The 21,509-nt window shown below is 39.9% G+C and overlaps 1 protein-coding gene across 9 annotated transcripts in view; it reads right to left on the bottom strand.

Annotated features, from left to right (window-relative positions):
• Positions 1 to 3,038: 3,038 nt before the first annotated feature.
• The window catches only part of LOC119878403 (rho GTPase-activating protein 20-like), a 79,960-nt gene continuing 61,489 nt past the window's right edge, over positions 3,039 to 21,509 (bottom strand). For all 9 annotated transcript variants that reach the window (XM_038589036.1, XM_038589039.1, XM_038589040.1 and 6 more), the window contains 9 exons: positions 20,110 to 20,219; positions 19,113 to 19,302; positions 17,781 to 17,892; positions 14,337 to 14,512; positions 10,948 to 11,057; positions 10,241 to 10,430; positions 8,875 to 8,986; positions 4,847 to 5,021; positions 3,039 to 3,436 (listed from right to left, as the gene is read on the bottom strand). In XM_038589036.1, coding sequence (XP_038444964.1) covers positions 4,930 to 5,021; positions 8,875 to 8,986; positions 10,241 to 10,430; positions 10,948 to 11,057; positions 14,337 to 14,512; positions 17,781 to 17,892; positions 19,113 to 19,302; positions 20,110 to 20,219 — 1,092 coding nt within the window. In that variant the 3' untranslated portion in view covers positions 3,039 to 3,436; positions 4,847 to 4,929. The remainder of the gene's footprint in view (positions 3,437 to 4,846; positions 5,022 to 8,874; positions 8,987 to 10,240; positions 10,431 to 10,947; positions 11,058 to 14,336; positions 14,513 to 17,780; positions 17,893 to 19,112; positions 19,303 to 20,109; positions 20,220 to 21,509) is intronic.

Raw genomic sequence — 21,509 nt, 5'->3', positions numbered from 1 at the left:
GGACAGGAACGGCACAGAGAGTCTCCACTTGAAGTTGTTAGTGAATCATAACCAAAGAATGGGTGTGTGGTAAACTACTGAGTTAGGGAATGATTTTTATTATCCATATAAAAGTATACAAACACCGTACAATACAATTAAAAATAGTCATAGGATATGATAGGCCATTGAAGAAAGAGGAGATAATTTGTAGGGAGATTCTCAATATAAAATATATGGGCCCAGGAAAAACTTTAAATGGAAAATAGCTGGGTTTGGAGGGGTTCATTTCTCATTCATGGAAAAAAAACAGAATAAAGAGGAGTTGTCAAGGGTCATAGGGCGATTCCAGTCTTCGTGACCGTACAAACTGTAGACATGTAGGTGGAGGACCAAATGGGACTGGTAGCATTTGCAGTTGTGAGCTCTGTTGGAAAATCACTATCACTAGCATGGATTGGATTCAACAGTTTGTTTTTCTGTCACTGAGGACATGAAAAACAAACAATTGTCTTGCACCCAGCATATTCTCAGACATGGCACTAGACTCATCTTAATTCCTGAGACCACGGATTGTCCAAAAGCTTCCCTCAACACAATGAGGGTATATGTGTAAAACGAAGACAGGTCAAAAAGTATGAGGGATTGATGATGGTGTGTCTCCAGTCTGAATCTAAACTCCGTGTTACAAAAATGGGGGTGTTGCCAGTGAGCTGTGATGCTAGGCTCCAATAAACTCGCCACTAGTCTCAGGGGAAATTCTCATAGTTCTAAGAATTTGCTTTTAGAAATGTTTTTACATCCCATATCTTATTGAATCTTGGACAACATTTCTTTCTAAATTTAGGACATACTTTTACCACATGTTTAGGCAGGAATAGAGTGATACCAAGCTAGTATTGGCCAAAGGTTTGTATAGTGATAAATGGACCAATGGAATTTGCACTCTGGAGAGAGATTGACATCAAGTCAAGCCTTTTCTCTCAATGATGCTGGTTGCCTTTCAACTCATTGTTTTTCTTTTCAACTCATTTTAAAGGCACTGGAAATCCTGTGGTGCCTAAGGCCAATGCATCAAAAAGAGGATGGAGCAGGGAATAAAGTCCATGCTCTGGTTTCAACAAGAGCACATTTATATATTATTAAGTAGAAAAAAAAATAATTAGGCCATTATAGGTTTAACTACATATATCATATAATTATAGATGTGGGATCCATTTAAAATTGTTGTTAAAAAAAATCCCAAACACTGTATCTACCATGCTATTCTCCTATAATACCTGCCAGAAACATCTGGAAGTTTCTGCTTTCTTGGGTCTCCAACAGGGTGAAACCTCCCGACCTGTAGCCAGTCTTCAGAAGAAGGAGAAGATGGGGTATCATTGCCCTGGGGATGCGCTGGGCTCCAGAACAGGGCTAAGTATCGCCATGACCCCTGGCAAAACTTTGCTGTCTGTGTCTCCTAAAGCCTATTAAAACTATTCACAGACTGCAGCCTCTATTGTTTGACAACTCTTTGAATTCTCTACCAAGAGAGAAGTGATGTCTTCTCCAAATAATCTTGAGGCCAATTTTCAATCAAAAATGTACAAGAGAAGCCGGTAATGCAAAAGAACACAAATGGGGTGCTATTTTTCATATGGAAGAGTTATAGTCACATTTTGTTTAGAGACTGGATATAACCAAAAATGTGAAAGACTTTCTATGAAAAATTCAGAGTTGATAAAAATAAAGAACCCATTCTCTAATAAATAAGAAAGAGTATACTTTCATGTTTGTACTTTGGGTACAGATTTAAAATTTTACTAGTCAGTGGACTAAAGTCCTAATTTGTCGGCCTAATTTCATACCTAACATTGTGATACCAAAGTTACATCTGTAAAACTAGGATGTTTTTGTCAAAGAGTAAGTACCTCTAAAAGTTTACGTATTTTGTAAAATTGTGATCCAGAAAATATTGGATTGTAACTTGTATCAATCTGATTTAAAATGTATTAAAGCATAGACAGAGTCTATGAAATCCATTTCTTAAAAGGGAAGGAATAGTTTTTGGAGGAAAAGATATTCTTGTTGGATTTTTTTTGATGTGTTCTTTTCTTTCGTTTCTTTTTTTTTTGAGTAAAAACTCACAGGGCTGGGGAAAACTGTCTGTCTGTCTAACCACAGTCCCTTCCAGTCTGGCTTTGCTTAATGCTGGACTCTCGGCATGAGCTGGGGGAACAAGCGTCATCTTATTAGGATTGTGGCTTCATTAGGATGTTCTGCAATTATCTCAAACTAGTTTCTGTCTGATTGTGCAGAGGGCAATAAGAGTAGCCAAGTTATTATTCTAAATGAGCCACAACTTGCAGGAGCAAGGCCCAATTGGTTTGGAGCCATGCGGCGCTCATAGTGACGAATAACTAGGATGTGCAGTATGACCACAGGAGCTGGGTCTTGTTACCATTGTGGTCATGTGATGGGGATAGCCTGGCTTGCCCAAGGTTTACAAGCTCCCCCATCCAGGATCAGGCTGGAGAGGTTGAACCTTGGCTTGCAAACTCCGGAGCCAGGTCTTTTTTATCATATTACCATCTTCTCTCTTTTTGTTTAGTCAGTCTAGTATTGAATCTCATGGATGGGAAAGAAGCGGACTCAACTGCTCTGCGTTTTTCCCACTTTACAAACAACCCTTCCAAAAAGCCAGTGAAGGAAAGGATATGTGTGGTACTGGTGCTGCTGTGAGTTTTATGATGTGTTGTCTCAAGAAATATTGCCTCCTTCTTGTAAACCACCACCTTTGGCGTGGTCCTTTGCACAGTCCTCTCCCACATTAACTCTTGAAAAGTCCCTCTTGCTTCTGGGAACTCTTCCTCCACCATATGAAAGGAGGAGAAGCTACCTTATTGAAGACATGGGGACCAATTGAGAGACAGCAACAATAGACACCTAGGTAAGCTCCAGAGGAGCTTGAGGCTAACTGCAAGTGCACTGGTGACCTCAGCTGAGACCAGAACTGCTCAGATGAGCCTCCACTGAAGTGTTATGTGAATCATAACCAAAGGAAATGGTTGTCAAACTTACTGAGTTATGGAATGATTATTATTCATATAAATACATACAACACAACACAATACAAAACTATGTAATATGATAGATATGGTAGGCATTGAAGATAGAGGAAATAATTTGTGGGAAGATTTCCTCAATATGAATATATGGGACCAATGAAAAACCTTTAAATGGAAATAGCTGGATCGTGGAAGGGGTTCATTTTTCACTCATGGGAAGAATAAAGAAAAAGGAAGTGTCAAGTATCATTATGGAGATTCCAGTCTTCAATGACTTAGTAAACTGTAGACATGTAGGTGGATGGACCCATGCCAGATGGGGACTTGGTAGCATTCTGCAGTTGTGCCTTGTTGGAAATCACTCCTCTCTCTCACTGGCTTGGATTCAACAGGTGGTTTTTCTGTCACTGATGAAATAAAAAACAAACATTTGTCTTATAACAGCATACTGTCAGACATGACACTAGACTCATCTTAATTCCTAATGATATGGATTACACTAAAGAAAAAATGAAGACATGTCAAAAGTATGGAGGGATTGAGGATATGTTGTCTCCAGGTTCTGAATCTAAACTCCGTTTAACAAATTGGGTGTTGCCAGTGAGCTGCGATTAGCGAGGCTCCAATAATACTCACACTAGTCTCAGGGAAACTTCTCCTAGTTCCATTAACTGCTTTTTCAGAAATGTATTTTAACATATATTATTTTATTTAATCTGTAGAACATTTCTAAGATTTTATTTTTTTTAATTTTTATTTATTTATGATAGTCACAGAGAGAGAGAGGCGCAGAGACACAGGCCAGAGGGAGAGCAGGCTCCATGCACCGGGAGCCCAATGTGGGATTTGATCCCGGGTCTCCAGGATCGTGCCTGGGCCAAAGGCAGGCCCAAACCGCTGCGCCACCCAGGGATCCCACATTTCTAAGATTTAGACATTATGTTTCATCCACATTTTAGGGATGAATGGACTGATATTATATTGTTATTAATTATTATTATTATTACTAGTAGTCATAGTAGTATTTTATATTTGGCAAGGTGTCTTCAGGTGGGCAGTGTGTGGTGAAAACAGAAAGTATTTCTAATGTAAGGGGCTTTTAACTCCTACAGCAGCTTCCTTAAATTTTTGATTTCATGAACTGTTTTCCAGTGTGTCAAGTTCTTAATCAGTTATGCCTATGTCAGTTCGTGGGCAATCATAATGAAAGACACCGATCACAGCTTCACATACTCATGTGCAGAAAAGCTAGAAGTTCTCCACCTTTAAAACAGATGCTACCACAAGAACAGATTCACTATCCAAGTTAACTCTGTCCCCAGAATTTAGTTTCTGTTTAGGATTCTGCATGATTTTATACTGCTGATTTTTTGAAGATGCCTCTGTGACTGTCATTTAACATATTCTGTTAGGATTCATGGATTCATACTTGGCACAGGATGAGTCTTTAGGCTTAGGTAAGATGTTTTCAGTTGTTAGATTAGGTAGACTCAGTTGAAAGAGACCGGAGACTACTGTGAGTTCAGAAGACAATGGGAAAATGTGAAGATGATTCATGCACACAGAGTCCATTTTGACTGATCTAAACAGGCCTACATGGGTCTCTGGGAAAAAGTGGAATGGACAAAAAGTTGTCCTGCTGTATTGGCCTCATGACTCTGCAGTAGCTAAATCAAATGACACTACCAAAGCTTCTCAGCCACAGCCAGGGGCTGTCTATTGATTTCCCCCATTTGGGGTAGGTTTGCATGAGAACACTTGGCCTCCCTGAGGTCCCCCTCCTCAGGAAGGCAATAAAAGACCAGCCTGAGACCTACCAGAATTGGGAAGGGCAAGTTGTCATTACTACAGATATCCGCGAGAGGGAACTCCAAAGCGCTCTCTGGGTTCTGCAGAAGGCTCAGCTGTGCACTTGTTTCCAGCAAATACCACCGCAGCACCAAAAGGCTAACCTTCTGAAAAGACTTCTTTTAGTGGTCTTCTGGCCTGAATCTAAGGAAGAAGGGAGGTTAGTGTATTTTCATTCACTTAGCCTTATTTTCACCATTGCCATTATACAGCATGTTCATTGTAGTGGCTAGAGGAGGGAACGGAAGTCATTTGTTGTGTACAACTCTCCACGTTCTGATGTTGGCTAACAGCATCGTTATGGTGTTGAAGAGTTCTTCCTCATATCCTTCAGACTGATCTGAGACTCGATCAGATGAAGGTCAGTATTTCCTGTGCCATCAGTTACTGTCTTTGCAATGCAACAGGAGACACTGAACCTGTAGATGTTTGTTTTCTATTGGAGTGATCAGTGGGTTCAGGTGTCAGATCTGATTTTAAAGGCTAGAAGGATTTGGTATGCAAATCAAACTGAGTGTGGTAATCTCTGCTTTCACAGCCAGTCTCCCCTCAGCCTGATTTCCTCTTTGACTTTCTGAGTGCTCAAGTTCTAACATCTAAAGGATCTGCCTCTCAGGACACAATCTGCCTGACCCTACTTCTCTGTTGCTCTGCTCTGGGCCATCTTCAAGGATGACTTTCTGCAGTCAGGGTCCAAGGGAAATAGTCATTACATGCTGGCTATGTGGTGGCTGTGTTCCCTTGTGATACCACACCAACCCACCCAGAGATGATGTTTTCGGTTAAATAGGTTGAACATTTACTGAAAAGAGCCTAAACCACAATGAAGTGTGGAACACACTTCCTCACACACACACTCAAACATACATGTATATATAAACCTACACACAAGCACAAGGCTTGAAAGGGAACATAGAATAAGGAAAACAAGGTATCCTGAGGTTATGAATGCATTTATTGACCACCAGTTTCCAGAGATGATTTTTAATTACTCAACATTCCCTACTGAAGCAAGAACTTTCCAAAGAAAAGTTGATCAGCAGTGAGAAGCTGAGTTCAAAGTTTCTACTGCTCAAAAGAATGTTTCCCTTTGAAGATACCTTAACATTGCTTAAATAACTGAATTCTTTAAGAGTCAACAGATGAGCCAAGGTGTCGAAGGATAAACAGATGAGCAACATTTCACCAAATAACCTTAAACACCTGGTCACTACTCTGCACAAGGCAATAAATGTTCCCAGGATGATTAATTAAAGGGGTCACTTCAAAAGGGTGGAATAATGTCAAATATATGTGGAAGAAAACTGGGGCATTTGACTTCCAAAAGGAAAGTAAGAATTTCCTAGACCTATTTAACAAGGGAACCCTTCCTGGGAAAGAGAAAACAATGCATGGATCATATATTCTATATGCACTGATAGCAATCTCTGTCTATACACTGGCATGAGTCAGAAATGTACTGTTCTGTAGTTTTAAATAGTTCACTTGATGCCTAGTTTGATTCTCTGTTCTGAGACTGGTAGTGATTTAGGTTTTCTTAATTGCCCCCATGAGTGTGTCTATGTTCTGGAGTCTTCTGGTGCTGGGGAGGCTGTAAATTGGTGAAGTGCCACTTATCTGGTTGCTCTGTGTCATTGGTGTATACAGTAGCTGCTGAAGTGTCCAAATTGCTGTCTGATCCTGGGAAGTTGGTGTGTACTCCTGTTGCTGAGGCATGTCTTTCACACCCAGTGGCTTTCTATTTCTCCCAACTATTCTGGGACTGATGGAGATACTTTTACTAACTGATCTGTTCCATGTTGAGGTATAAGAAACTGCATGGACATAGAGTGCCCCATCTTTCCTGGACATGTCAGCTTGCTATTCTGTCAGGAATTATTGCTTCCTTTAGGTTTCTATCCATGGAAAGGTGCAGATATCCTATACTCCTACCCTGTGGTTTTGGCTTTTCCCATGAGATTGCCACCTAAATCTTCTACTCTATGCCACGAATCATTTTTGTTTCCTAGAAAGCTAACTCTGATAAACTCATAAGCAACATGGAGATCCCTTTTCCTCATATTCTACTCTTGCTTCTATGCCCGAGGAGGTGATTTAGTTGCCTCTTAAGGCAGCTTAAGACAGGAAGAAGGATGAGGGAAGGAATACCTGAGGTAAAAAAATGAGTTAGTATTTCAAAGATTCTTCCTACCCTACTTGGAATACCCCTTAGGAAATGCTGGTGTACAGAACTGAGAATGAGAAGCCAGTGAAGAAAAGGATATGTGCGGTAGTGGTGCTGCTGTGAGTTTTATGATGTGTGATCTCAAGAAATAATGCCTCCTCATCTTGTAAACCACCACCTTTGGCGTGGTCTTTTGCACATTCCTCTCCCACATTAACTCTTGAAAAGTCCCTCTTGCTTCTGGGAACTCTTCCTCCACCATATGAAAGGAGGAGAACCTACGTTATTGAAGACATGGGGACCAATTGAGAGCCAGCGCCAATACACAAACACCTAGGTTAGCTCCAGATGAGCTGCAGGCTAACTGCAAGTGCACAAGTTCCCTCAGCTGAGACCAGAACTGCTCAGATGAACCTCCACTGATGTGTTATGTGAATCATAACCAAAGAAATGGTTGTCTAACCTACTAGGTTATGGAATGATTTTTATTATCCATATAAAAGTATACAACACAACACAGTACAATACAATTCAAAAACCATGTCATAGGATATGATAGGCATTGAAGAAAGAGGAGATAATTTGTGGGAAGATTTCCTCAATATGAATATATGGGACCAAGGAAAAAACTTTAAATGGAAATAGCTGGGTCTTGGAAGGGGTTCATTTCTCATTCATTGGAAAAAGAGATAAAGAGGAAGTGTCAAGGGTCATTATGGAGATTCCAGTCTTCAGTGACTTACTAAACTATAGACATGTAGGTGGATGGACCCATGCCAGATGGGGACTTGGTAGCATTCTGCAGTTGTGCTCTTTTGGAAATCACTATCACTCTCACAGGCTTGGATTCAACAGTTTGTTTTTCTGTCAGTGATGACACAAAAAACAAACACTTGTCTTACACCAGCACTGACTCATCTTAATTCCTGATGACACGGATTATCCAAAAGCTTCCCTCAACACAATGAGGTATATGTCGTAAAACTAAGACATGTCAAAAGTATGGAGGGATTGATGATGTGTGTCTCCAGGTTCTGAATCTAAACTCCGTTTTACAAAAAATGGGGTGTTGCCAATGAGCTGTGATTAGCTAGGCTCCAATAATACTCGCACTAGTCCAGGGGAACGTATCCTAGTTCTATTCATTGCCATTTAGAAATGTGTTTTACATCCTTTATCTTATTGAATCTTGACAACATTTCTAAGATTTAGACATTATTTTTATCCACATTTTAGGCATGAATAAAGTGATACCGAGCTAGAGTAATTGGCAAAAGGTCATATAGCTGATAAATGGGGCACTGGAGTTTGTACTCTAGAGAGGTAGTTTGACATCAAGTCAAGTCCTTTCTCTCAATGATGCTGGTTTTTTTCGACTCATTTTAAAGAGCACTGGAATCCTGTGGTGCCTCAAGAGCCACTGATCAAAAGAGGATGGAGCAGGAATAAAAGTCCCGTGCTCTGGTTTCAACCAGAGCACATTTATATATTATAAGTAGAAATAAATAATTATGCATTATATGTTTAACTACATATATCATATATATAGATGTGGGATCCATTTAAAAATGTGTTTAAAAAAATCCCAAACACTGTATCATACCATGCTATCTCCTAATACTGCCAGAAACGTCTTGAAGTTTCTATGCTTTCTTGGGTCTCCAACAGTGTAAAACTTCCCTTGACCTGTTAGCCAGCCTTCAGAGAAGGAGCAGCTGGGAATCATTGCCCTGGGGATGCTCTGGGCTCCAGAACAGGGCTAAGTATCTGCCATGACCCCTGGCAACCTTGCTGTCTGTGTCTCCCTAAAGCCTATTAAACTATTCACAGTACCTGCAGCCTTCTCATTGTTATGACAACTCTTTGAATTCTCTCCCAAGAGAGAAGTGATGTCTTCTCCAAATATCCCGAGGCAATTTTCATACAAAAACTGTATAAGAGAAGCCTGTAATGCAAAAAGAACACAATGGGGTGCTCTTTTTCATATGGAAGAGTTAGAAGTCACATTTTGTTTATAGACCTTGGATCTAACCAAAAATGTGAAAGACTTCTATGAAAACTTCAGAGTTGATAAAAATATATAGAAACCCAAGTTCTCTAATAAAATAAGAAAGAATGATACTTTCTGTTGTACTTTGAGTACAGATTTTAAAATACTACTAGTCAGTGGGCTAAAGTCCTAATTTGTGGCATTTAATAACTAATATTGTGATACCAGTGGTTACATCTTTAAAACTAGGATAGCTTTCAAAGTAACCTACCTTCTTAAAGTTTACTTATTTTGTAAACTTTTGCTTCCAGAAAATATTGGGTTGTAACTTAGGATAATATCTGATTAAAATGTATAAAGCATAGACAAAATCCTATGAAATCCATTTCTTAAATAGGGAAGAATATTTTTTGGAATGTGGATATTCCTGTGGATTTTTTTTGATGTTTTCTTTTTCTTTCTCTTTTCTTTTCTTTTCTTTTTTTTTTTTTTTTGAGTAAAAACTCACAGGGCTGGGGAGAAAACATGTCTGTCTGTCTAACTGCAGTCCCTTCTCAGGTCTTGCTTTGCCTAATGCTGGCTCTCGGCATGAGCTTGGGGAAAAGCTGCCATCTTATTAGGCATGTGTGGCTTCATTAGGATGTTCTGGAATATCTCACTAGTTTCTGTCTGATGTAGCAGAGGCAAAAGAGTAGCCAAGTATTTTTCTAAATGAGCCACAACTTGCAGAGCAAAGCCAATGTGTTTGGAGCCATGGGTGCTCATAGTGCCCGAGACACCTAGGATGTGCCAGTAACGACAACAGGAGCTAGGTCTTGTTACCATTGTGTCATGAGGAAACCATGCCTTCGCCCAAGTTTACAAGCTCCCCCCCTCAAGGATCAGGCTGAGATTTGAACCTTGGCTTGTCAAACTCTAGAGCCCAGGTCTTTTCTACCATATTACATCACTCTTCTCTCTCTTTTGTTTAGTCAGTCTAGTATTGAATCTCCTGGATGGGAAAGAAGTGACTCAACTGCTCTGTGTTTCCCACTTTAACAACACCCCTTCCCATATTCCACCAGAGAAGGATAGCAAACTCTGCCATTCCAAGGAAGCCTATGAAGATGTGCACTTTTCAGAACTGATCCTTCGTAATTACTACTACACATTTCAGATTCAAAGCATGGATTCTAAACCCCAGGGGACACATATGAGAGCTCTCCCTACCTTTTTTACGAAGTTCTCTTCCAATTCCAAGCTGCCAGAATTAGGTGGACAAAGAATGCTTGGGGCTATACACACTGATAAATCATAAGGTGTTATCTGGTTGGGTGAGGATTCTTGCTCAATGCTGTATAACACTCCAAAAAGGTACCGCAAGACAACAACATTCACATTTGGCAGCTGAGCTAGAAGCCTAAAGTCAGAAAGATGTACTTTTGAATAAGGCAAGTCATTGCACTTAGCTGCTGGAAGTATAGAGACAGAGAGCAGAGAACATCTTACTAGATCTAGTATACAACCTGCTGTAGCAGAGTTCCAGGCATGAATGTATACAAATATGTTTTACCGAATTCAATTTCTGAGCTAACCCACTCCGGTTGAATGTTGACAAACTGAAGGTTATACCATGGGCTGTTGATGCTCTGGCATCTCTCTTAGGCCACTGACTTTTGTCTACCATTTTCATATATTCAGAAGGTGTACAATGGCTAAGGAGTCCACGTTAATAAGGTCAGACGAAGAGCAATAATAGCCATAAGGCATGCCTGTATTCTGAAACTGGCCTCCGTGGGTGTGAAGAATTGAAACTATTTGGCATTGAATGTTATTTTAGTGGTCAAAGTGGCAAGAAGGAAGCCAATATTTTCCTAATAGTATATTGGCTGTATTTCTGAGCCATGACCAGAGTAGAGTAATTATTGCATCATTACCTCTGGGCTGCATTTATTTTCTCCTCCTCAGTCACTTCGTCAAGAACATCAAGCCATTTTTCATAGAGTTCCGATGAAAGTAAACTTCCTTCGATATTTTCAAGAAAATCCTTATGTGGATAGAAAAATAAATAAATACATGCAAACAGACACACTCACAGAGATGTAGAGACTCACACACACACAAATATATGTATATATGATAAAAGATATATATTGGAAATATCACAGAGAAAACACTTAGTTCAAAACTTCAGTTCAGTCCCTAATTTCTTCATAGATACCCAAACTGTGACCCACACGGAGTTCACCTCATACTCTCCATTGACTTGCATGTGCAAAAACAGGTTGTGGATTTTCTCCAACAAAAACGAAAGCATCAAAGCAGAGCGTACGCTTCAGTGGAAAGGAAGACAAAGCTCCCTTCTATCATATGGCACTTACTCTTTTGTGTGCTTTTTTGCAAACTACTACAAAAGCTACTCTCATCATTGCTTCATTCTTCCTTTCCTTAACTGTACAAAAGTAGAGAGTCTAATGGCAAACTCATGATGGTCCTGAGGATGTATTCATTTCTAGTGTAGACCAATTCTCCAGAGAGTTTGACATGATACTATTCAGGCCAAGGTTGCAGAGTCTGATTCTCCACAAAGATTAGTCAACTTTAGGTAGGGAAAGCTTCAGAAATGTCTAAGAACTCTATGCACACGTGGTCACCATCTTCCTAGTCTGTGCCTATAACATGGAAATGGAAAAGACCCTACTAAACCTTGCTAGAAACATCAATTGCAGGTGTGCACCTTCAAGAGGGCAACACTTATCATGCTATTCGAGTACCTAACGTATCATCATTCTTTCCCCTGTGTCTTGATGCCTATATATATATTTACTGGTGTGTTTTACTCTAGCCCAGTGTAGTAGTGGTCAGGGACTATTGCTATTTATCGTATAGTTGAACAGTAATGGGGGGCAAGGAAAGACCACTTGCGACAAGAAAGGACCAAATATGACCTTGGTTCTAAGAGTGCCATAATAACTGCCTTAATATAGTTTTGTTCAGAGCTGTTAGCAAGTGCCAAGGTAGATGGATTAAATTCTTTGTTCTAGTTTTCAGTTCTTTCTCCATTACCATTTTAGCAATAGAATGGGATATCTGTGATGTAGCTGTATAATTTCCAAATTAATCTAGTTCTTGAGTCGATCTACTGAATTTTCAGAATTCCAAACTACATTTGTCCGTTGCACCTACTCCTAAAGTTAGATTTATCAAAAGAGGCATGTAGCTAGAGCTGGTTACTGTGTCGTTACAACCTTGGATGGTGGGCTAGACATCACAAATATTAACAAAAGGATACCTAGGATCTGGTGAAAGGAGACACAAATGGCAAAATCCTTCCTCCATGACTTATAAAGTAAAAGGCATCAAGAAACAGGAGACAATGATGGTTAACAATGATTGGTCGCCTCACTGAGCCTTTTTATATTCCTCATTAAGTAAACATTTGCTTACTATTGTAAACTTCTAGATCTATTCTCAAATTTTTCATGTGATTTTTCTTTTGGAAACTGCCTTCATTAGGAGCATTGTGAGGAAGTCATCAGAGACAGGATGTTTTCTTTGGTAAACATTATGTATGTGTTAATGTGTATTTTGAAATTTCTTATTATTATAGTAGTCACATTAGTATTAGTCTTTTGCATGGAGTCCTCAGGTGGGAGGTGTTTGGTGAAAACAGAAAGTATTTCTAATGTAAGGAGCTTTTACCTTCTACAGTAGCTTCCTTAAATTTTGATTTCATGAAGTGTTTTCCAGTTTGACAAGTTCTTAATCAGTTATGCCTATGTTTTTTCTTGGGCAATCATAATGAAAGACACCATCACAGCTTGAGTAACTCATGTGTGGATAAAGCTGGAACTTTCCCCACCTTTAAAACAGATGCTACCAGAAGAACAGATTCACTGTCCAAGTTCACTCTGTCCCCAGAATTTAGTTTCTTTTTTAGGATTCTGCATGATTTTATACTGGCTGATTTTCTGAAGATGCCTTCCATGAGTGGTCATTTTTGATTTGATAAGGAAAGCACATAATGTAGGAAAAAAAGAAGAGTATATGGCATTTCATATCCCAAGCCCAGAGCAAAAGCTTGCTTCCTTTTTGAAAGAGCTAGGCTATCGGATGGTATACAGTTTTAGAGCTCCAAGAAGTAAAGTCAGTTTAGATTCTTTAGTCAATGTCTCTCTATAGTTTTACCCAAAATCCACCTTACATACACTGAAACTTTGTAATCACTTATTTAAATCAGATTTTTTTCATTGACTTTACCCTTTTTAAATCAAACTTCCGTGTTTCAAGGCCTTGTGGAATCCTCACCTGTCTCCTACTTTATCAGTCTTTTCTCATTATTCCCTTCCATAGATGCTCTTCCCCATATATGGAAATCTTTTTCTATACCCATTTCCCATTTGTTGATTCCTCTTTAAGTGATTGTATCCTCCATTCCTACTATCTCTATTTCCCTTCCTCTTTAAAAGAAAAGCTCAAATACTCTCTTATTCTCTGATTACATTCCCTTCATGAGTCTTTCAACGTCCTTTGCTCTATCTTCATGTCCTCTCCCTACAGTGTAGAAAGATATAAGCGCTGGAGTCAGATGGACCTAAGGTTCAGAAACCTACTATGCTTCTGATCTACTGTGTTACCTGGGGCACATGCGAACTGTACTGAAAATTTTCTAATCCATTTATAATGTGTGGAAGATGATAGTTCTAGCTACCCCCTAAAATTGCTGTGATGCAAGGACTGGGGTAGCAGCTAGCATGTAACTAACGTGGTTAATTTCTTCACCACTAGGATAACATTCCCAAATCTAGTGCAGCATTGCAGAGGTCCTGGGTACTCTGCAAATTTCCATACTGACAATTCAGTACACCGATTGGAGATAACACAGGCCAAACTCTGGCTGTCATTTAACATCCTCTTTTAGAATTAGCAGATTCATATATGCCTCCAGATGAGTCTTTATGCTTAGGTAAGATGTTTTCAGTTGTTAGATTAAGTAGACTCAGTTGAAAGAGACCTGAGACTACTGTGAGTTTAGGAAGACAACAGCAGAATGTGAAGATGATTCATGCACACAGAGTCCATTTTGACTGATCTGAACAGGCCTACATGGGTCTCTGTGGAAACAAGTGGAATGGACAAAACGTCGTTCAGTGTATTGGCCTCATGACTCTGCAGTAGGTAAATCAAATGACACTACCAAGTTTCTCACCCAAAGCCAGGTGCTGTCTAATGATTTCTCCATTTGGGGTAGGTTTGCATGAGGACACTTGGCCTCTCCGAGGTCCCTCTCCTCAGGAAGGCAATAAAAGACCAAACTGAGACCTACCAGTATTGGGAACGGGAAGTTGTCCTTATGAAATATATCCGTGAGGGAAACTCCAAAGAGCTGTCCTGATTTTTCAGACGGTGCAGCTGTGCACTGGTTGTTCTGCCAAGTGCCAGCACAGTGGCCAAAGGACGAGTTTGTGAAAGCACTGCTTTCCTTGGTGTTCTGGACAGAATCTAAGGAAGAAGGGAGATTAGTGTGTTTTAATTCACGTAGACTTATTTTCACCATTGCCATTATACAGCATGTTCATTGTAGAGGCTAGAAGAGGGAAACTGAGTCATTTGTTGTGTAGAACTCTCCATGTTCTGATGTTGGCTAACAGCATCCTCATGGCATTGATGAGTTCTTGCCAATAACTTTCAGACTGACGGTTAAACCTAGGGACTTGATCAGACTCAAAGTGATTATTTCCTCTGCCATCAGTTACTGCCATTACACTGATCTGGAGGCACTGAAACTGTAGGTGTTTGTTTTCTACTGGTGTGATCAGTGGGTTCAGGTATCAGATCTGATTTTATTTTTTTATTTTTTTCTGATTTTAAGAGCTATAAGTTTTTGGTATGCAAATCAAGCTAGGTTGTTAATCCTGTGCTTTCACAACCAGGCTCCCCTCAGCCTCAGATTCTCTCCTTGGGTTTCTGAGTGCTCAAGTTTCTACCATCCAAAGGAATTGCCTATCAGGACACAATCTGCCTGACCCCTACTTCTCTGGTTCCACTGCTCTGGGCCATCTTCAAGGATGACTTGCTGCAGTCAGGGTCCTTGGGAAGTAGTCATTACATGCTGGCTATGTGGTGTCTGTGTTCTCTTGTCAACCCCACCAACCCACCCAGAGATGATGTTTTTGGTTAAATATGTTTAACATTTACTGTAAAGAGCCTAAACCACAATGAAGTGTGGAAACACACTTCCTCACACACACACTCAAACATACATGTGTATATACACCTACATACAAGTACAAGGCTTGAAAGAAAACATAGAAAATGCAAAACAATAAGAGGTTAGGAGTGCATTGATAGACCACCAGTTTCCAGAGATGATTTTTAATTACTCAACATTCCCTATTGAAGGAAGAACTTTCCAAAGAAAAGGAGATCAGCAGCGAGAAGCTGAGTTCAAATTTCTACTGCTCAGCTGTGAATGTTTCCCTTTGAAGATATCTTAACATTTCTTAAATAACCGATTGCTTTAAGAGTCAACAGATGAGACAAGCTGTCGAAGGATAAAAAGATGAGGAACATTTCACCAAATAACCTTAAACACTGGGCAATTTGGCTTTTTTGGGATATAGTACGTGCATCAGCACCTCCACTCGTGTGGGGCCAGCACTGCACCAGAAGCATCCTGGTTCTGCCACTTAGGAAGCTCAGCATTTTATTTTATTTATTTTTTTTAATTTTTATTTATTTATGATAGTTACAGAGAGAGAGACAGAGGCAGAGACACAGGCAGAGGGAGAAGCAGGCTCCATGCACCGGGAGCCCGATGTGGGATTCGATCCCGGGTCTCCAGGATCGCGCCCTGGGCCAAAGGCAGGCGCCAAACCGCTGCGCCACCCAGGGATCCCGAAACTCAGCATTTTAAAGCTTTGGTTTGCTCAACTGTAACATAAATGATGCTGCCTACACCAAGTTAAACTAAATATATAAGATACTACTCGGCACAAGGCAATAAATATTTCCAGGATCATTAATGAATGGGGTCGCTTCAAAAGGGTCGAATAATGTCAAATAAATCTGGGAAAAACTGGTGCATTTGACTTCCAAAAGGAAAATATGAATTTCCCAAGCCTATTTGACGAGAGAACCCTTTCTGGGAAAGGGAAAACAATGCATGGATCATATATTCTATATGCACTGATAGCAATCTCCGTCTATACACTGGCATAAGTCAGAAATGTACAGTTCTGTAGTTCTAAATAGCTCACTTGTTGTCCAGTTTGATTCTCTGTTCCAAGACTGGTAGAGATTTAGGTTTTCTTAATTGCCCCCATGAGTGTGTCTGTTCTGGAGTGTTCTGGTGCCAGACAGGTTGTAAAATGGTGAAGTGCCACTTATCTGATTGCTCTGTGTCATTGATGTATATAAATAGCCGCTGCGGGGTCCAGACTGCTCTCTGGTCCTGGGAAATTGGCCTGTACTCCTATTGCTGAGGCATGTCTTTCACACCCAGTGACTTTCTTTTTCTTCCATACTCTTCTGGGACTGAAGGAGATACATGTTCCATGTTGAGGTATAAGAAACTCTGCATGGACATAGAGGGTCCCATTGTTCTTAGACATGTCAGCTCACTGTTCTGTGAGGAATTTCTGCTTCCATTTGGTTTCCATGCAGGAAATGGTGCAGATATCCCATGTACCTACCTAGTGGTTTTGGGCTTTTTCCCCTTGGGATTGCCACCTAAATCTTCTACTCTATGCCATGAATCATTTCTGTTTCCTAGAAAGCTAAGTCTTTAAGACTCATAAGCATCAAAGAGCACCCTTTTCCTCATATTCTCCTCTTGCTTCTATTCCCTGAGGAGGTGAGTTGTCTCTTAAGGCAGCTTAAGACAGGAAGAAGGATGAGGGAAGGAATATCTCAGGTAAAAAAAAATGAGTTAGTATTTCAAAGATTCTTCCTACCCTACTTGGAATACCCCTTAGGAAATGCTGGTGTACAGAACTGAGGAGGAAAAGCCAGTGAAGGAAAGGATATGTGTGTAATGGTGTTGCTGTGAGTTTTATGATGTGTGGTCTTAAGAAATAATGCCTCCTCATCTTGTAAACCACCACCTTTGGCGTGGTCCTTTGCACAGTCCTCTCCCACATTAACTCTTGAAAAGTCCCTCTTGCTTCTGGGAACTCTTCCTCCACCATATGAAAGGAGGAGAAGCTACCTTATTGAAGACATGGGGACCAATTGAGAGCCAGCACCAATACACAAATACCTAGGTTTGACATCAAGTCAAGTCCTTTTCTCTCAATGACGCTGGTTCTTTTCAACTCATTTTAAAGAGCACCGGAATCCTGTGGTGCCTCAAGAGCCATTGATCAAAAAGAGGATGGAGCAGGAATAAAACCCCCCTGCTCTGGTTTCAACCAGAGCACATTTATATATTATAAGTAGAAATTAATAATTATGCATTATATGCTTAACAACATATATAATATAGATGTGGGATCCATTTAAAATTGTGTTAAAAAAAATCCCCAAACACTGTATCATACCATGCTATTTCCTAATACTGCCAGAAACGTCTTGAAGTTTCTATGCTATCTTGGGTCTCCAACAGTGTGAAGCCTCCCTGACCTGCTAGCCAGCCTTCAGAAGAAGGAGCAGCTGGGAATCATTGCCCTGGGGATGCTCTGGGCTCCAGAACAGGGCTAAGTATCTGCCATGACCCCTGGCAACCTTGCTGTCTGTGTCTCCCTAAAGCCTATTAAACTATTCACAGTACCTGCAGCCTTCTCATTGTTATGACAACTCTTTGAATTCTCTCCCAAGAGAGAAGTGATGTCTTCTCCAAATATCCCGAGGCAATTTTCAATCAAAAACTGTATAAGAGAAGCCTGTAATGCAAAAAGAACACAATGGGGTGCTCTTTTTTATATGGAAGAGTTATAAGTCACATTTTGTTTATAGACCTTGGATCTAACCAAAAATGTGAAAGACTTCTATGAACAATTCAGAGTTGATAATAATATATAGAAACCCATGTTCTCTAATAAAATAACTTAGTGTGATACTTTCCGTTGCACTTTGGGTACAGATTTTAAAATTCTACTAGTCAGTGGGCTAAAGTCCTAATTTGTCGCCTAATTTCATACCTAACATTGTGATACCAATGGTTACATCTTTAAAACTAGAATAGTTTTCAAAGCAACCTACCTTCTTAACTTTACTTATTGTGTAAAATTTTACTTCCAGAAAATATTGGGTTGTAACTTAGGATAATATCTGATTAAAATGTGTAAAGCATAGACAAAATCCTATGAAATCCATTTCTTAAAGAGGGAAGAATGTTTTTTGGAAAGAGGATATTCCTGTGGATTTTTTTGATGTTTTGTTTTGTTTTTGAGTAAAAATCACAGGTCTGGAGAGAAAACATGTCGGTCTGTCTAACCGCAGTCCCTTCTCATGTCTTGCTTTGCCTAATGCTGGCTCTAGGCATGAGCTTGGGGAAAAGCTGTCATCTTATTAGGAATCTGTGGCTTCATTAGGATGTTCTGCAATATCTCACTAGTTTCTGTCTGATGTAGCAGAGGCAAAAGAGTAGCCAAGTATTATTCTAAATGAGCCACAACTTGCAGAGCACGGCCAATGTGTTTGGAGCCATGGGCGCTCATAGTGACTGAATCACCTAGGATGTGCCAGTAATGACCACAGGAGCTGGGTCTTGTTACCATTGTGTCATGAGGAAGCCATGGCTTTGCCCAAAGTTACAAGCTCCCCCTTCAAGGATCAGGCTGAGAGTTGAACCTCGGCTTGTCAAACTCCGGAGCCCAGGTCTTTTCTATCATATTATGCCACTCTTCTCTTTCTTTTGTTTAGTCAGTCTAGTATTGAATCTCCTGGATGGGAAAGAAGCGACTCAACTGCTCTATATTTCGCAATTTAACAACACCCCTTCCCATATTCCACCAGAGAAGGATAGCAAACTCTGCCATTCCAAGAAAGCCTATGAAGATGTGCACTTTTCAGAACTGATCCTTCGTAATTACTACTACACATTTCAGACTCAAAGCATGGATTCTAAACCCCAGGGGACACATATGAGAGATCTCTCTACCTTTTTAATGAAGTTGTCTTCCAATTCCAAGCTGCAGGTATTAGGTGGACAAAGAATGCTTGGGGCTATACACACTGATAAATCATAAGCTGTCATCTGATTGGATGAGGATTGTTGCTCAATGTTGTATAACACACCGAAAAGGTATCGCAAGAGAACAACATTCGCTTTTGGCAGCTGTGTTAGAAGCCTAAAGTCAGAAAGATGCACTTTTGAATAAGGCAAGTCATTGCACTTAGCAGCTGGAAGTATAGAGATGGAGAGCAGAGAACATCTTACTAGATATAGTATACAACCTGCTGTAGCAGAGTTCCAGGCATGAATGTATACAAATATGTTTTACCGAATTCAATTTCTGAGCTAACTCTCTATGGTTATATGTTTGACAAACTTAAGATTATACCAGTGCTGTTGATGCTCTGGCATCTCTCTTAGGCCACTGACTTGTCTACCAGTTTCATATATTCAGAAGTTGTACAATGACTAAGGAGTCTACTTAATAAGGTCAGGAGAAGAGCAATAATAGCCATAAGGCATGCCTGTATTCTGAAACTGGCCTCCGTGGGTGAGAAGAATTGAAATCATTTGGCATTGTATGTTCTCATTCATTTGGGGAATATAAATAATAGTGAAAGGGAATATAAGGGAAGGGAGAAGAAATGTGTGGGAAATATCAGAAAGGGAGACAGAACATAAAGACTCCTAACTCTGGGAAATGAACTAGGGGTGATGGAAGGGGAGGAGGGCAGGGGCTAGGGGTGAATAGGTGATGGGCACTGAGCGGGGCACTTGACGGAATGAGCACTGGGTGTTACTCTGTATGTTGGTAAATTGAACACCAATAAAAAATAAATTTATTATTAAAAAAAAAGAAACCATTTGGCATTGAATGTTATTTTAGTGGTCAAAGTGGCAAGAAGGAAACCAATATTTTGTAATGGTATATTGGCTGTATTTCTGAGCCATGACCAGAGTAGAGTAATTATTGCATCATTACCTCTGGGCAGCATTTATTTTTTCCTTCTGAGTCACTTCGTCAAGAACACCAAGCCATTTTTCATAGAGGTCCGATGAAAGTAAACTTCCTTCGATATTTTCAAGAAAATCCTTATGTGGATAAAAAAAAATACACACAAATATACACAGAAACACACACACACATATATATGCATATATAATACAAAATATATATTGGAAATATCACAGAGAAAACACTTAGTTGAAAACTTCAGTTGAGTTCCTACTTCCTTCATAGATACCCAAACTGTGACCCACATAGGGGTCAGCTTGACTCTCCATTGACTTGTACATGCAAAAGCAGGTTGTGGATATTCTCTAACAAAAATGAAAGCATCAAAGCAGAGCATAGCCTTCAGTGGAAAGGAAGACAAAGCTCCCTTCCATCATATGGCACTTACTCTTTTGTGTGCTTTTATGCAAACTACTACAAAAGCTACTCTCATAATTGCATCATTCTTCCTTTCCTGAACTATACAAAAGTAGAGAGTCTAATGGCAAACTTATGATGGTCCTGAGGATGTATTCATTTCTAGTGTAGACCAATTCTCCAGAGAGTTTGACATGATACTATTCAGGCCAAGGTTGCAGAGTCTGATTCTCCACAAAGATTAGTCAACTTTAGGTAGGGAAAGCTTCAGAAATGTCTAAGAACTCTATGCACACGTGGTCACCATCTTCCTAGTCTGTGCCTATAACACGGAAATAGAAAAGACCCTACTAAGTCTTGCTAGAAACATCATTGTATGTGTGCACCTTCAAGAGGGAAACACTTATCATGGTATTCAAGTACCTAATGGATGATCATTCTTTTCCTGTGTCTTGATGCCTATATATATATTTACTGGCGTGTTTTACTCTAGCCCAGTGTAGTAGTGGTCAGAGACTATTGGTATCTTTCATATAGTTAAACAGTAATGGGGGACAAGGAAAGACCAAATGTGACAAGGAAGGACCACATATGACCTTGGTTCTAAGAGTGTCATCATTACTGCCTTAACATAGTTTTGTTGAGAGCTGTTAGCAAGTGCCAATTTAGATGGATTAAATTCTCTATTCTAGTTCTCACATCTTTCTCCATTACCATTTTAGCAATAGAATGGGATATCTGTTATGTAGCTGTATAATTTCCAAAGTAATCCATTTCTTGAGTCGATCTACTGAATTTTCAGAATACCAAAGTACTTTTGTCTGTTGCACCTACTCCAAAAGTTAGATTTATCAAAAGAGGCATGTAGCTAGAGGTGGTTACCATGTCGTTATAACCTTGGATGGCAGGATAGACATCTCAAATATTAACTAAAGGATGCCTAGGATGTGGTGAAAGGAGACACAAATGGCAAAATCCTTCCTCCATGACTTATAAAAGGCACTAAGAAA

Source organism: Canis lupus, unplaced genomic scaffold, assembly GCF_011100685.1.
Source record: "Canis lupus familiaris isolate Mischka breed German Shepherd unplaced genomic scaffold, alternate assembly UU_Cfam_GSD_1.0 chrUn_S1580H1769, whole genome shotgun sequence".
NCBI classification, from domain to species: domain Eukaryota; kingdom Metazoa; phylum Chordata; class Mammalia; order Carnivora; family Canidae; genus Canis; species Canis lupus.
This window is presented reverse-complemented; position numbering and strand designations above follow the sequence as displayed.